Source organism: Chrysochloris asiatica, unplaced genomic scaffold (assembly GCF_000296735.1).
Source record: "Chrysochloris asiatica unplaced genomic scaffold, ChrAsi1.0 scaffold00138, whole genome shotgun sequence".
NCBI lineage: Eukaryota > Metazoa > Chordata > Mammalia > Afrosoricida > Chrysochloridae > Chrysochloris > Chrysochloris asiatica.
In genome coordinates, this window is record NW_006408656.1 from 3,655,224 (window position 1) to 3,668,355 (window position 13,132).

The 13,132-nt window shown below is 47.0% G+C and overlaps 1 protein-coding gene across 1 annotated transcript; it reads left to right on the forward strand.

The window, feature by feature from the left end:
* The first annotated feature begins 4,663 nt into the window (after positions 1-4,663).
* Positions 4,664-12,609, forward strand: KRT74 (keratin 74). Its single transcript, XM_006870000.1, has 9 exons — positions 4,664-5,125; positions 5,780-5,994; positions 6,411-6,471; positions 6,948-7,043; positions 7,585-7,749; positions 9,492-9,617; positions 11,187-11,407; positions 11,802-11,836; positions 12,416-12,609. The coding sequence occupies exons 1-9, from the start codon at positions 4,664-4,666 to the stop codon at positions 12,607-12,609; spliced, it is 1,575 nt and encodes a 524-aa protein (XP_006870062.1).
* Positions 12,610-13,132: the final 523 nt, after the last annotated feature.

Below are 13,132 nucleotides of genomic sequence, written 5' to 3' on the forward strand. Positions count from 1 at the left end.
GGGCCAGGTCACGTGGGTACCATCTGCAGGTGTGGGTGTTCTCGTGCGTATGCCCTCCCTTCCTATCAGCTGGTAACTTCACTCTCCACTCTAGTCCTCCGTGGCCACACTGCTGACTCTGGGCCCAAGAGTCCCCATGTCTCCCCACACTGCTGGCCAACCAGGTCCCCATCCGGGTCCACAGAAGTCCACCGAACATTGTAGGGCTTAGCTTTAGGCACACAATTTTATACTTATTAAATGAACCAATCTCTCTCTCTCTCTCTTTTTATTGTTTAGTTGAGGATTGGGAGAAGGTTTACAGAGCAGATCATCAGTTCTACATTCAACAATTCATACACATTTTGTTCCATCTCATTGATTGTAGTCCCTACAATGTAACATCACTTATTCCGCTTCTTCCCTGTGTTTCTTGTTTTCATTCCTCCTTCTTACCTAAACTTTTCCTTCTGAACTTTTTGTCCTTGGGTAAATGCTGCTCTTTTGTTTTCAAATGATTGGCTAGTATAAGGTGTGCACACCTCACTCGTGTTATCCTTCCCCTTTATAGAGCTATCTATTGTTTGACTAAAAGTTGAACCATGGGATGAGTTCACTTTCAGACCTGAAGGGCCATAGTCTCGTGGATCCACCAGTCTCTATCTGACCAGTAAGCTTGGTCTTTTGTGTGACTTTGAGTTTTGTTCCACATTTTTCTCCCACTGTATGCAGGACCTTCTGTTGTGATCCCTTTCAGAGCAGTTGATATTGGTACCAATAAGAACAATAAGAACTAGATATTCTTCTGGTTCTGGTTTCAGGGTCCTGTAGATTGATGGACTAATGTGGTTCATTAGTCTACGGGATTCATTTTTTCCATGTGTTTTCAATTTTCATCACTTCTTTTCTCTGAGTATAGAAAGACCAGTAATTGAACCTTAGATTGCCACTCACGGAATGTTTAAGATCCCAGTCACTATTCACTAAAGTAGGATGTAGAACATTGCCTTTGTGGAGTATGTTGTTGTTGTTAAGTGCCGTTGAGTCAGTTCTGACTCATAGTGACCCTGTATAAGATTTCCAAGGAGCAGTTAGTGGGTTTGAACTGCTGACTTTGTGGTTCACAGTCCAGTGCTGATCCTACAATGTCACACTAGGAGAATGAACCAATCTCTTCAGACCTGAGAGCACTCATTGTTCCAATGAACTCAAGGACTGGGTGTGGAATATGATGATTAAATGGTAGCCAACACAGGTAAAGGTTGGAAATGTCAGAGATCCTATGGCATAGGCCAAAGACAATTCCCTTGCAGTTCAACTCCCTAGGAATTGATTAGGAGATTAGAGGGGCACTATGGGTGGTCACATTCACAACAGTGCTGTCCGGAGATTACCCTTTTCCTTCTTCATCACAACCATCACTACTACCACCACCATCATCATCACCACCACCAGCAGCATTAGACTCTTACTCATTAACCTCCAGCACAGGCTCTAGAACATAGGAAGTACTCATTAAATGCTTCTAGAATGAATGTAAAGTACACCTGGGCCACTAGTCCTAGTCTTGACTCTCCCCAGCTCCACTTCTGAGCATAAGTGGGCTGAGTTCATTCTGCAGTATTTGTATGGGTACCTAAAAGTCGGCTTTTTTCACTCTATGCCTTCTTCTGTCTTAAAGATCCAGCCTAGAGTCTTTGCTTCTCTTGTAAGTGTTCTTCCATTCAAGTTCCCCATATGAAGTTCAGCTTCTCTATGAGATTAGGGCTTACTTAGTCAGGCAGCAGAGGTGCAAAATTTGGCCCAGGAGACTCAGATAACTAAAACTGTGTTTATTTGCCCCTTTGAATTCCTTGAATTTGACTACTGGGATTCTAGAATAAAATACCACCCCTGAAAATGAGATTTGTTTACCTCTCTCTGCCCATCCTCATCTTGGCTGACTCTCTATGAAACCTGGCATGATGTCCAGCCTTATGTAGCCTCCTCCATCTGCAGCAGCATGTTCTTTATGCCATAAATTCATCTCAGTAATCTAATAGAAGCACACGCACAAGGGACTCATAGCCCCCTAATTCCCATGTCTGCCACATGCATCCCCAAAGCCTAATTTTCATCTCTTTCACACAATGATGATTAGGAACAGACTTGAAACCAACTTACTTATATTGCAGTTCCAACTCTGACTTATTAGCTGAGTGGTCTTGGACAAGTTCCTAATGTCTCAGCCTTAGTTTCTTCAGCTGTGAAATGAAGTGAGTTAAGTGAGAGTTAAATTAGACGTTCTATGCAATGTCTGGCACATGCAAAGTAAATGCTAAATACTAACTCTTTTTGCTTACTAGAGTTGAAATTGACTTGACAGAATCTGGTTTAATTCCTTTTACTACAACTGACATTATTGCCACCATATTTGCTACTTGTTAAGTGTTATTGAATTGGGTCCAACGTATAACAACCTTTTATAAGATTTCCAAGTAACAGATGGTAGGGTTGAACTGCTGACCTTGTGGCTAGTAGCCCAGTGCTTATCCTACAACACCACAGAAGGATTCTTCTTTGCTACTACTACTACAAATTATACGAGGGGGTTTCAAAATATTTATAGAAAAACTGAATGAAAAGATAGTGGGATTTTTCCACAAACTTTTTAAGCCCCCTTGGAAGTCAAACCCTACTATCTCTGAGCACCGACGCTGAGGATGTCACTCATCTTTAGCATACTTCCAACCCTCTATCTGTAATGCTCTTCTGTTTTTCTTGAATTTTGACCCTGGGGTGCTGGAGCTGTATGTTGTCACCCATAGGTTGAGGAACACACACAGTTTGCTGACATTAAACACCATCACAGAAAGGAGGCAAGCCCAGCAGGGATAGCAACTTAGTTGTTTTCTATCTGCTGTTGGCTTTCAGATCTGGCTCAGAAAAAACACAAGAAACCACTTCCTCTCTACCGTCCATGCCCTCGAGCTAGGCCCCGACAGGAAGGGTGAGTCCTTGAAGAAGGAGTGCCCAGTGCTGCCTCTAGGGTTGAGAGGAAAACCTTTAGAAAGGGAAAGGTCCTATGAGAACCTCCATTCAGTGGCCTACGCTCCATCTCCTCTCCCAGCAGTGGGATTTGCTTTCTACCACTTTCTGAGTTACTCTGATGGGTCAAGGCTCCCCAGCTTAGTTATAGAAAGTGGCCACAGTCCTTTCTTAGGGAAGCTACTAGATAGCTATTTTTGAAATAATTTCTTAACATTCCACCCCACTAGGACTTCCTGTTCCAAAACTGTTCAAATATCAGCAGAACAGCCCACCCTGAACCCAGAAGTACAACTCGGAAATTCACATTCCTGGGCCCCCTTGGCTGTAAGGGAGATGTTTTCCACAAGGGAGAAGAGCTGTTTTCCCAATTCCTGAGACTGCTCCATGATCAGGCCCTGGGATAGGCCAGATAACCTTATCCAAGACAGACCATGCTACTTGAGGAAATACCAGGTACCTAGAAAGGCTCTCATTGTTGAAAAGGCAATTTCAAAGTCACCTCAACACAGGGCCTACACAAACACCTCAGACAAGAACCCTGCTGGGTGGTCATGAGGACTATGTGTGGTCCTTTCCATTACCCAGTCCACTGCTAGCACTTGTCCTTGTTGTTGTTGCTGTTAAGTGCCGCCGAGTCGATTCTGACCCATAATGACCCTGTATAGGGTTTCCAAGGAGCAGCTGGTGAGCTTGAACCACCGATCATGCAGTTCAAATGGCTTTGCAGTCTGGTGCATTATTCTTAGAATGACCTAAAAACAACTCATTAGCGCTTATTTTCTGGATCCAGATCTTTGAAGACTCCCATCATCTGCTTCCTACTCCAAGTTTTGTCTGACAGGAACAATCCAACTGTTCAACAACTAACTAGGTAGGGGGGAGATGGTCTTTTTTTGGGAGGAAAGCATGTTGGATGAATTCTTTCTGGATAAAGCCAGGCTTTGCCCTGTTCCCTGCTGATACAAAAAACAAATATGTGTTGGAAGAAGAAGAGCTAAAACACTCCTTAGAAGCAGCCAGGATGGCCAGACTTCATCTCACATACTTTGGAAATATTGTCAGGAGGGGTCAGTCCCTCCTGACAAGGATATCATGCTTGGTAAAGTGGAGGGTTGGAGAAAAAGAGGAAGACCCCCAACAAGTTGTATTGGCACCGTGGCAGCAACAATGGGCTGAAGAGTAGCAGTAATTGTGAGGTTGGTGCAGGACCAGCAGTGTCTCGTTTGTTGTGCGTAAATAAGGGTGCTCTGAGTCAGAACCAACTTGACGGCACCTCACAACAGCAACAAAAGCTGATAGATAAGCAAGAAGGAGGCCCTACTGGAAAAATAAAGCTAGGAGATCTCTGAAAGGGATAATACTCCAGGTCCCTAATTAGGTAGCACAGATAAGCTACAAATTAGACCACTCCAGCTTGCAAAGGCAGCATATTCAGACCCCTATTAGAAAGGCTTTGTGGAGATCTCTGTTCCACAAATTGCCCACAGCCCCTGGCCCTTCAGCTGAAGGACAGGAGATAGTGGAGAGACGCCCCTTTCCGGCATCCTACAATGAACAGGGATAAAAGGAGGCAGTCCTGGGTGCCCCATCAGTTTGTTCTTTGCTCCATTGTTGGCTGGTTTTCTCTAGCTCTGTTAACTCCATTTGACCTACCATGAGTCGACAACTGAATATCAAGTCTGGTGGTGACAAGGGAGACTTCAGTGGGTACTCAGCAGTAGTGCCGAGGAAGGCTATAGCTTCTTATTGGGCAGCTAACAAGGGGCCTGAGGCTGGCTTTAGCAGTCGTAGCCTCTACAGTCTGGGAGGGAACCGGTGTATTTCCCTTAGTGTGGCAGGTGGCAGTGTTCGGACTGGAGGCTATGGCTTTGGGCACAGCTCTGGGCATGGAGGGGGCCGGGCCAGTGGCTTTGCTGGCAGTATCTTTGGCAATGTGGCCTTGGGACCTGTGTGCCCATCGATGTGTCCACCTGGGGGCATACACCGGGTCACCGTCAACAAGAGCCTCTTAGCTCCTCTCAATGTGGAGCTGGATCCCAAGATCCAGAAAGTACGCACCCAGGAGCGTGAGCAGATCAAGGCACTGAACAACAGGTTCGCTTCTTTCATCGACAAGGTGAGTCTCATAAGAGGAAGGAGAAGGCAGTCAGGGGAATGTGAGAAACTTCGGTGCTACCTGGGAATGGATTGGGCATTGTGCATGCAGAGGCTGCAGCTAGACTTCAGAAAGAACTTCCTGATCATAACGGAAGAGCAGACTTGTAAATGAGGTAGAAAAGAAGAATAATTGAATGTGACGCTTTCTTTGGGTATTTATCAGAGAAGGGTAGGATATTTGTTGGGTGAAGGTAATGCCGCCTTGAGACAGAAACAGTATGTTCGTGGAGGCCAGCTGGGCAGAGCTCTAGTTCTTTAAAAAACTGAAGGCTTAATGAGATCAGCACTATGCAGAGCAAAGGGCTCATGGTACAGGATTAGCCAAGATGTAGCGAAGACCATCTCCTGAGCCACAGGTCAGCCAATAGCAGACAGCTCTGGAATCTCCTTCTTCAATACGTTTTTAGTGATTGAGAAAACTATTAAAAGACTACAGAATGAGGACCTGTAAAGGGTTTAGTCTGCATGGTCTGTCAGAGGTAGAGGTAGGGAATCAGGACTTGAGCAAAAATGATGTTGTAAACATCAGTTTAACCTTGGAAGTCAATGACATATGCCCATTGGACATAATCCCATTTAATGTAGTCCAGTTTTCTGCTGTTCTGGGTTCTAGGTGCGGTTCTTGGAGCAGCAGAACCAGGTTCTGGAGACCAAATGGGAGCTGCTGCAGCAGTTGGACCTGAACAATTGTAAGAAGAACCTAGAGCCCATCTTTGAGGGCTACTTGGGCAGCCTAAGGAAACAGCTAGAGACATTGTCTGGGGACAAAGTGAGGCTGGACTCAGAGCTGAGGAACATGCGCGACATGGTGGAGGACTACAAGAAGAGGTGAGTGGGTCCCACCAAAGTGTGATCGGTCATGTTCCCAGAGGCTCCTGTGGTCACCTAATCTTTTTGCCATTCCTTAGGAAGAGAGACAGCAAGTGCCAGGGCCAGGGGCTCCTGCCCCCTTCTCTGATTTCTGAGGAAGGGTCCACCTGTTTGATGAGAATTGCCCACTTAATCAATTAACAGGAAGTGATTGACCCACTGAATGGTTCAGTAGGCCAGTTTAGGGCACTTGGGTATTTTCCCAGTGAGCGGAATGCAATGGAGATAGCCCGTGAATCTCTCACTCTACCCACCACCTCTGCAGTGCTCACCCCTGGGGAGCTGCCTGGGGACTCTGCATCCTCAGCACTTGCCTGGTTGGCAGGTTCTGACTGAGGGAATGGAGACCTCTCTATCTTCTCTCCTGCCCACAGATATGAGATGGAGATTAATAAGCACACAGCAGCTGAGAATGAGTTTGTGGCACTAAAAAAGGTAAGGGAGAGGAAGGCCTAGGGACACTGGTCTCTCTTGAAATCTCCATCCCAAATAACTGCTGGGGATTTTAGCCATGTCACCTGGGGTGGGGGGCTGAGGAACCTGGTGCCCTCCTAAGGGTGGAGTCATAACACTGGCCTCCAGCAAGTTGGAGAAAGACAAACACCCAGAAAACACTCTGAGACAAACAGAAGTCTGGTCTGGGAGTCAGAAAACTGGTCCTGCCCGCTTTCCTGTGTGACTTGAGGAAACTCACTCTTCCTCTTTGAATATTGCTTCTCCAGGTGCTTTCCCAAAGGCTTAGTGAGTCTGAGGGGGGAAAAAAAAATTGCACTTGAGTAATTTTATTCACTGAGATGTTTCCCTTTGTGGGCAAAAAGTCAGCTAAGCAGATGGCTTTGGACAGGGCAGGTTGGTTGGTTGGTTGGTTGGTTGGTTGTACACATTGATGGTTGTGGGTGACCTCTTGGCAGGACGCAGATGCAGCCTATGCAGTCAAGGTGGAGCTGCAGGCCAAAGTGGACTCTCTGAACAAGGACATCCAATTCCTCAAGTGTCTGTATGATGCGGTGAGGACACTCCTACCAACCACCCCCCACCCCCAGCCCTCCCTACCTCTTTCTAGCTGAAGTCTCTGGAAGAATGAAGATGCTAATAAGAGGGATATAGGATAAATGGAATAAAAACTATTTTGATGGGAAGATGCAAAACTATCCAAGGGAGGCTTAGAAGTGAGAAAGCTTGGTCTCAGGAGACCATATACACAGGAGACAATCCCATCTGAGACATAATAGTGGCCTTGTCCATGCAGGAAAATGGACAAAAAATGACCCATAAGTTACCATTAAGCCACAGATTGCTGGATTCTGTGAAATTGTAAAACACACATTCTTACACTTGACTTACATGCCTCCTGCTGCTGGCGATCCATACTAGTACTTTCTGCTACTATGACCATTGTCTTTACGTCTCAACAGCCAAGACTCCATTAGGCCTACCTTCCCTCCACTGCAGCCCAGTGGGCTTTAGTGACTCCTCCCACTGCAGGCCACAGGCCCAGAAGCTAGGATAGTCCTGGGGATCTAACTCTGTCCTTGTCTCTGAACTCAGGAAATTGCCCAGATCCGGACACATGTCAGTGACACATCTGTCATCCTGTCAATGGACAACAATCGAGACCTGGACCTGGATAGCATCATCAATGAGGTCCGCACCCACTATGAGGAGATTGCCCTGAAGAGCAAGTCTGAGGCGGAGGCTCTGTACCAGACCAAAGTGAGCACTTGTGCCTGCCCCTGGACCCCAATTCCACTGGCTCTTCTTTCCTGGGAGTGGACACCTCCCACTTCATTCTCTTTGTAGGCTCAATGAAAGAATGGTTTTTAGCCACGTTCTACCCAGTGGTTTAACCATATTCAGCCCCAAAAGAATGCTTGGCAGAAACTTTCATCAAGGAGAAATCATTGAACTTGTTTTCTAGGGGACAAACAACTGTCTGCTGGGGGAAAGTAGTGAGGGGTTACTATTCTAATGCATATGCATTTCCAGAAACTAGGGCATATGAGCTACGAGGTGGAAGGAGTCTGACAAATATTGAGGAGACCAACATCAGCGAGGACCTTGTTTGGGGGAAATTGGGGTGAGGTGGAAGTGAGGAAAGAGAAAGTTATGATCTTATTTCTAATGAGTGTGGATAGACAGGAGAGGGAGAAGCAGAATCCCAGGAAGGTTCTGAGTAATGAGAAGGATGCTTTGGGGGGAAGCCCTTAGGGCTGTCATCCTTTAGCTGGTCACTGACCATGGCTTACACTTGCCTTGTTCCGTGGCTCCTTCTCATGTTTTTAAAACCCCAGCCACTGCCAGGAGCTGATTCTGCCCTCCTCTTACTATTATTATTCCTTGTTCCCTAGTTCTGCCATGTCATTCCTTCTTCCTTAGAGAACTGGGCAAGGTGAGAGGGTGAAATTCACAGCAAAGGCCCTGATCCAACCATTGTAGCACTCCTGTCTGCAGTCTGCTGCTCCTCTGACCTATTACTGAAAAAGGGCTCCAGGACAATGTAGGTTCATGAATATAAGTTACCCATCCTATTCTCTCTGGACTGAGAACCAGAAGGTTGGAGGTTCAAGCCCACCAGTCGCTCTGCAGGAGAAAGATGAGGCTTTCTGCTCCCACAAAGATTTACAGCCTTCAAAATCCTATAGAGAGTCTCTATGAGTCGTAACAGACTCAACCACATTAACAACAATAACAGCGTCCTATTCTCTGATGTATTCCGAGATCCTGGAACAGAAACTGGTCTTTAAAAGGCGCCTCTCTAAATATGTCTTAAATGAATGAATGAGTGAATGAATAAATGAAGGGGAGGGTCAGGGCTCTTCTTGCATTTGTTGTTGTTGTTGTTGTTAAGTGCTGTCAAGTCGGTTCCAACTTATAGCGACCATGTATAGGGTTTTCAAGGAGCAGCTGGTGGACTTGAACCACCGGCTTTGCTGTTCAAACCTACCTTGTAGTGCAGTGACTATCCGGTGTGGCTCTGTTGTTGTTAAATGCTGTTGAGTTGGTTCTGACTCATATTGACCCTGTATAGAGTTTCTGAGGAGTGGCAGGTGGGTTTGAATCGCTGACCTTGCAGTTCAAACTGACCTTGTGGTTTAGCACATTATCCTGCAGTGCCAAACCAGAACTCTACACCAGGACTTAAAGAATGCTTAGTAAATGTTGACAGTTAACTGCATCCTTCTTTATCTAGCCAGAGAAGACTGCAGGCAAGGTGATCAGAAAGGAAATGAGGTTCAGCAGAGAGGGTCTGCTTAGAGGAGAAGGTGGACTTCTTAGTCAGGACCACCAACAAAGAACTGGGCAGATGCCCAGGTTCTGCAGCATCACCTCTTGCTCCAGAGTTGGGGAAGTGTTTGGACAGGGCCCTGTAGAACTTTGAAGGTGGCCTTATGCCCCCGCCCCCTACATTGGCAGGGACAGCCTTTCTTACTACTTTCCTATCTCTGGGTAACCAGATCCAGGAGCTGCAACTGGTGGCCAGCCGGCATGGTGATGACCTCAAACACACCAAGAATGAGATGACAGAGCTGAGCCGACTTATTCAGAGGATTCGGTGTGAGATTGGCAATCTGAAGAAGCAGGTGAGCAGCAACCCCACCCAGAGTTCAAGTTCATCCTTATGGTGGAGAAACTGGAAATGACTCAAAAGTCATATAGTAAAAGTCAAATTTTCCCAGCCTGGGGTCAGGAACCCCTTGGCCAGCCACAGTCCGTCCCTTCCCATCTATCTGCCTTGGTTCCTCTGAGATGAAAATGGCACCTACTCAGAACTGGGAAGAGCCTGAACCTTCTTTGATGTAAACGCCAACATTTTTAAGATAAACATGCCAAGACTAGACAGGGGAATGGACTTGCCCACAGTCCCCCAACTGGTTGTTAATAGAACCAGGACCAGAAGTCAGGCTTCCTCTTCCTCCTACAGAATTTTGCTGTGTCCAATAAACCTGTCCTATGTCCCCAAGTCCTACACCTGCTCCTCCCCCTGGACATGGAACATATTTGGTGGGGTATGCACCAGGGCCCCTTCGTTATCATACTAGGTTCCTGCCTCAGAAAGTGAATGAGGAAAGCAACAGATGAAGCTCTCATGTCCCCCCGTACCACCCACCCCCACCAGATCATGGTGCATTTCCTTTTGACCTGGGCGATCTTATCTTACTTGAAAACAGTATGTCTCTAAACAGTGCTAGTGGGAAGCTGATTTCTAGAAGGAGGGATATCCTTCTTGTGACCGTCCTGAAGAACCAGGTCAGTCCTGCTAGAGGTCAAGTTGGAAACTGAGAGGTAGAGTCCTCTCTTCTCCCGCCCCACAACCCTCCATGGCTAGCTAGCCGTGTAGGAGCATGGAGAGAGTGTTATCAACAGCTTTCAGAGCAGACTCCCTGGGCACCTTGTTAGGACTTGACATCACAACACTCATCAGAGTAGAGCTCCTGAAGTTGCAGCTGTCATCTCCAGCCCTAACCTCCTGCTCTGCACACTTGGCTGCTAAGCAAAAGCATCTCAGAAGAAAAGCCTGCTGAGCTACTTCTGAAAGATCAGCTATGGAACACCTGATAGAGCGTAGCTCTGCTCTGGCACACATGGGTTCTCTATGAACTGAAATTGTCTCGGAACATCTGGTGGAACCTCCTGTCCTAAGGAAAGGTTCCCTGGCTCACTCAGGCAGGAGGTGAAGGGCTCTTAGGTTCAGGGGTACTCTCACTCTTGGTGGTAGCAGGCAGGAAAGGTCCCTAATGAGGAGACATCTGTAGGCAAGAGTCCCATCTATCATATGCTATCACATCCTTAGAGGGCTCCTTGCTGGGGGTCTCACTCCTACAGTTGCCATGACAAGTATGATCCTCCTGGATGTGGCCTACTCTGAATCGACAGTCATCTGAGGCCTTCAACCTCAGACCCTCAATGATACCTTTACGGGCATTGCAGCTTCTTCCTGCCCTCCTGAAAAGTAACTGCTCCCACGGCTATTCACAGTGTCTTTAAATATCTGTCTGCTACCTAAACAAAACAGATCAAGCACTGGTTCTGCAACTACTTATCACCTTAGGCCTCAGTTTCTTCATCTGTAAAATGATGGGTTATACTTCCTAGCCGATAAGCTCTAAAATTACTTGTGTGCTGATAGTCTGTCTGGTTTTGCTCTTCAGTGCTCCAACCTGGAGACAACCATCGCTGATGCTGAGCAGCGGGGAGACAATGCCCTGAAGGATGCCCGGACTAAGCTGAATGAGCTGGAGGGGGCCCTGCACCAGTCCAAGGATGAGCTGGCCAGGTTGCTTCGAGAGTACCAGGAGCTGATGAGCCTCAAGTTGGCCTTAGACATGGAGATTGCCACCTACCGCAAGTTGCTGGAGGGTGAGGAGTGCAGGTGAGAAGGGCAAAATGGACTACCCATCTGGGAGCTTAAAGAAGACAGACAACAGCATTGCTAGCTGTTGTGAGCCAGGGAGGTGATGGTTTGACTTTGAACTTTGTGACAGCTTGATTCAAGAGGATATCAGACTAGAACCAGGTAGCCCCAGCTGACTGTGTAAGACATGAAAAGAGTCACTGGGGTCAGACTGACGTGGGTTTAACGACTGGTCCTAGTAAATCATTTCCTGTCTGAGTCTCAATGTTCTCATCTGTGAAAATGGGAATTATAATCTTCATTTCCTGAGGTTGTTGTAAGGACAAACCAAAATGATTATACAGATCAAAGCAGACATCCTGTAAGCCTTAGCTGAGTGTGACATTTTATTTTCTCTTATCGTGTCTTACAGAATGTCTGGTGAGAACCCATCCTCTGTGAGCATCTGTGAGTATCCCGGAGGGACAGGCTAGCTGCGATGTTTGGCTGGATGAGAAATCTGGGGACCCTGAGACAAAAGCACTCCATCCAGAAATTTGTGTTACTGTAAAGTTTCCTTTGCCTTCAAAGGAAATCTATTTCCTTTCAGTCTTGTGGAAAGGTTTTCTTCTGTGCTTAGGTTAAGCTTCTCAGTTGTCTGAGAGGTTTTCCTTCCCCTTCCACCATGGAGGGGTAAAGATGGAGATGTACAATCAGGAGGTGAGAAGATAGTTCCTATTTCCTTTCTGCCTCTCCCTGGGCTGTTGCTGTCTACAGAAAGGGTTGAGAGAGTCTGGGCTTTGGAGCCAAATGGTTTTAGAATCTCCACGAGGACAGGGACCATGTCTGTCTGATGTGGCCCTCACTTCAACCAAGATGTGGCACAAAATAGAATCTTAATTCCTCTTTGTTTGCTCATTGACTAAGGAGGGTTGTTGTGAGGATGAAAAGGGATGGGACAACTAGGGGATGGCAGTCACTCTAGTGTCACTTGCTGACTGACAGTCACCACCTCTCGCCTTCCCTGTTCTTATCCTTCCTCCTCAGCTGTCATCAGCAGCGGCAGTGGAAGCTCCTATGGCTACCTTCCCAGCTCCATGAATGCCAACCTCGGGGCCAGCAGCGCTAGCAGTGCCCGAGGAGGCGACACCAAGTCCAAAGGGGCCAAGGGGGGAGACTGCAAGGACTCCCAAGGCAAGAGCACCCCAGTAGGCAGTCCAGCCCAGAAAATCACCCGATAAATCCCCCAGCCCCACATGCCTCAACATCTGGAAGAAGAGATGACCTTGCCAACCTCCCAAAGACATCTGCCACACCCAAACCCATGTGACCCCTAGTTCAGGACTGTCTCTAGCACACTGGACTGTCCACATTTTGCTGCCTTACTTTACAGCTCTGAGTGACTTCATCATCTCCCTGTTTCATAGGGCCTTTCTGGACTTTGTGATTTCTCCTTTCTCTTGCTGCCATTAGCCGACAGGAGACTTGGAGGCCAGAACCATCATGATCTTCTTGGTCCTAAGGAAGCTATGATTACCCCCAGAAAAAGCAGAAAGAGAGGAGCAAGAAAGGCCAGGGAGGAGGAAACATTTTGTTCATGTTTAGGATGAGGTTCTCAGTTGTCTGAGAGGTTTCACTTCCCCTTCCATGTGGAGGGGTGAGTGTGGAGACATACAGCCAGGAGATAAGCATTTACAAATTCCTTTCTTATCAATCACAGCTATTACCATGTATTATGCAGTGGGCACCCCACAAGCTTTGCCT

Bases quoted from the DNA above. Each gene is read 5' to 3' on its own strand.
- KRT74 (XM_006870000.1), top strand. From the start codon at position 4,664: ATGAGTCGACAACTGAATATCAAGTCTGGTGGTGACAAGGGAGACTTC. The intron at 11,408-11,801 runs GTGAGAAGGGCA...CGTGTCTTACAG, and splicing joins CTGGAGGGTGAGGAGTGCAG to AATGTCTGGTGAGAACCCAT. The intron at 11,837-12,415 runs GTGAGTATCCCG...CTTCCTCCTCAG, and splicing joins CCCATCCTCTGTGAGCATCT to CTGTCATCAGCAGCGGCAGT.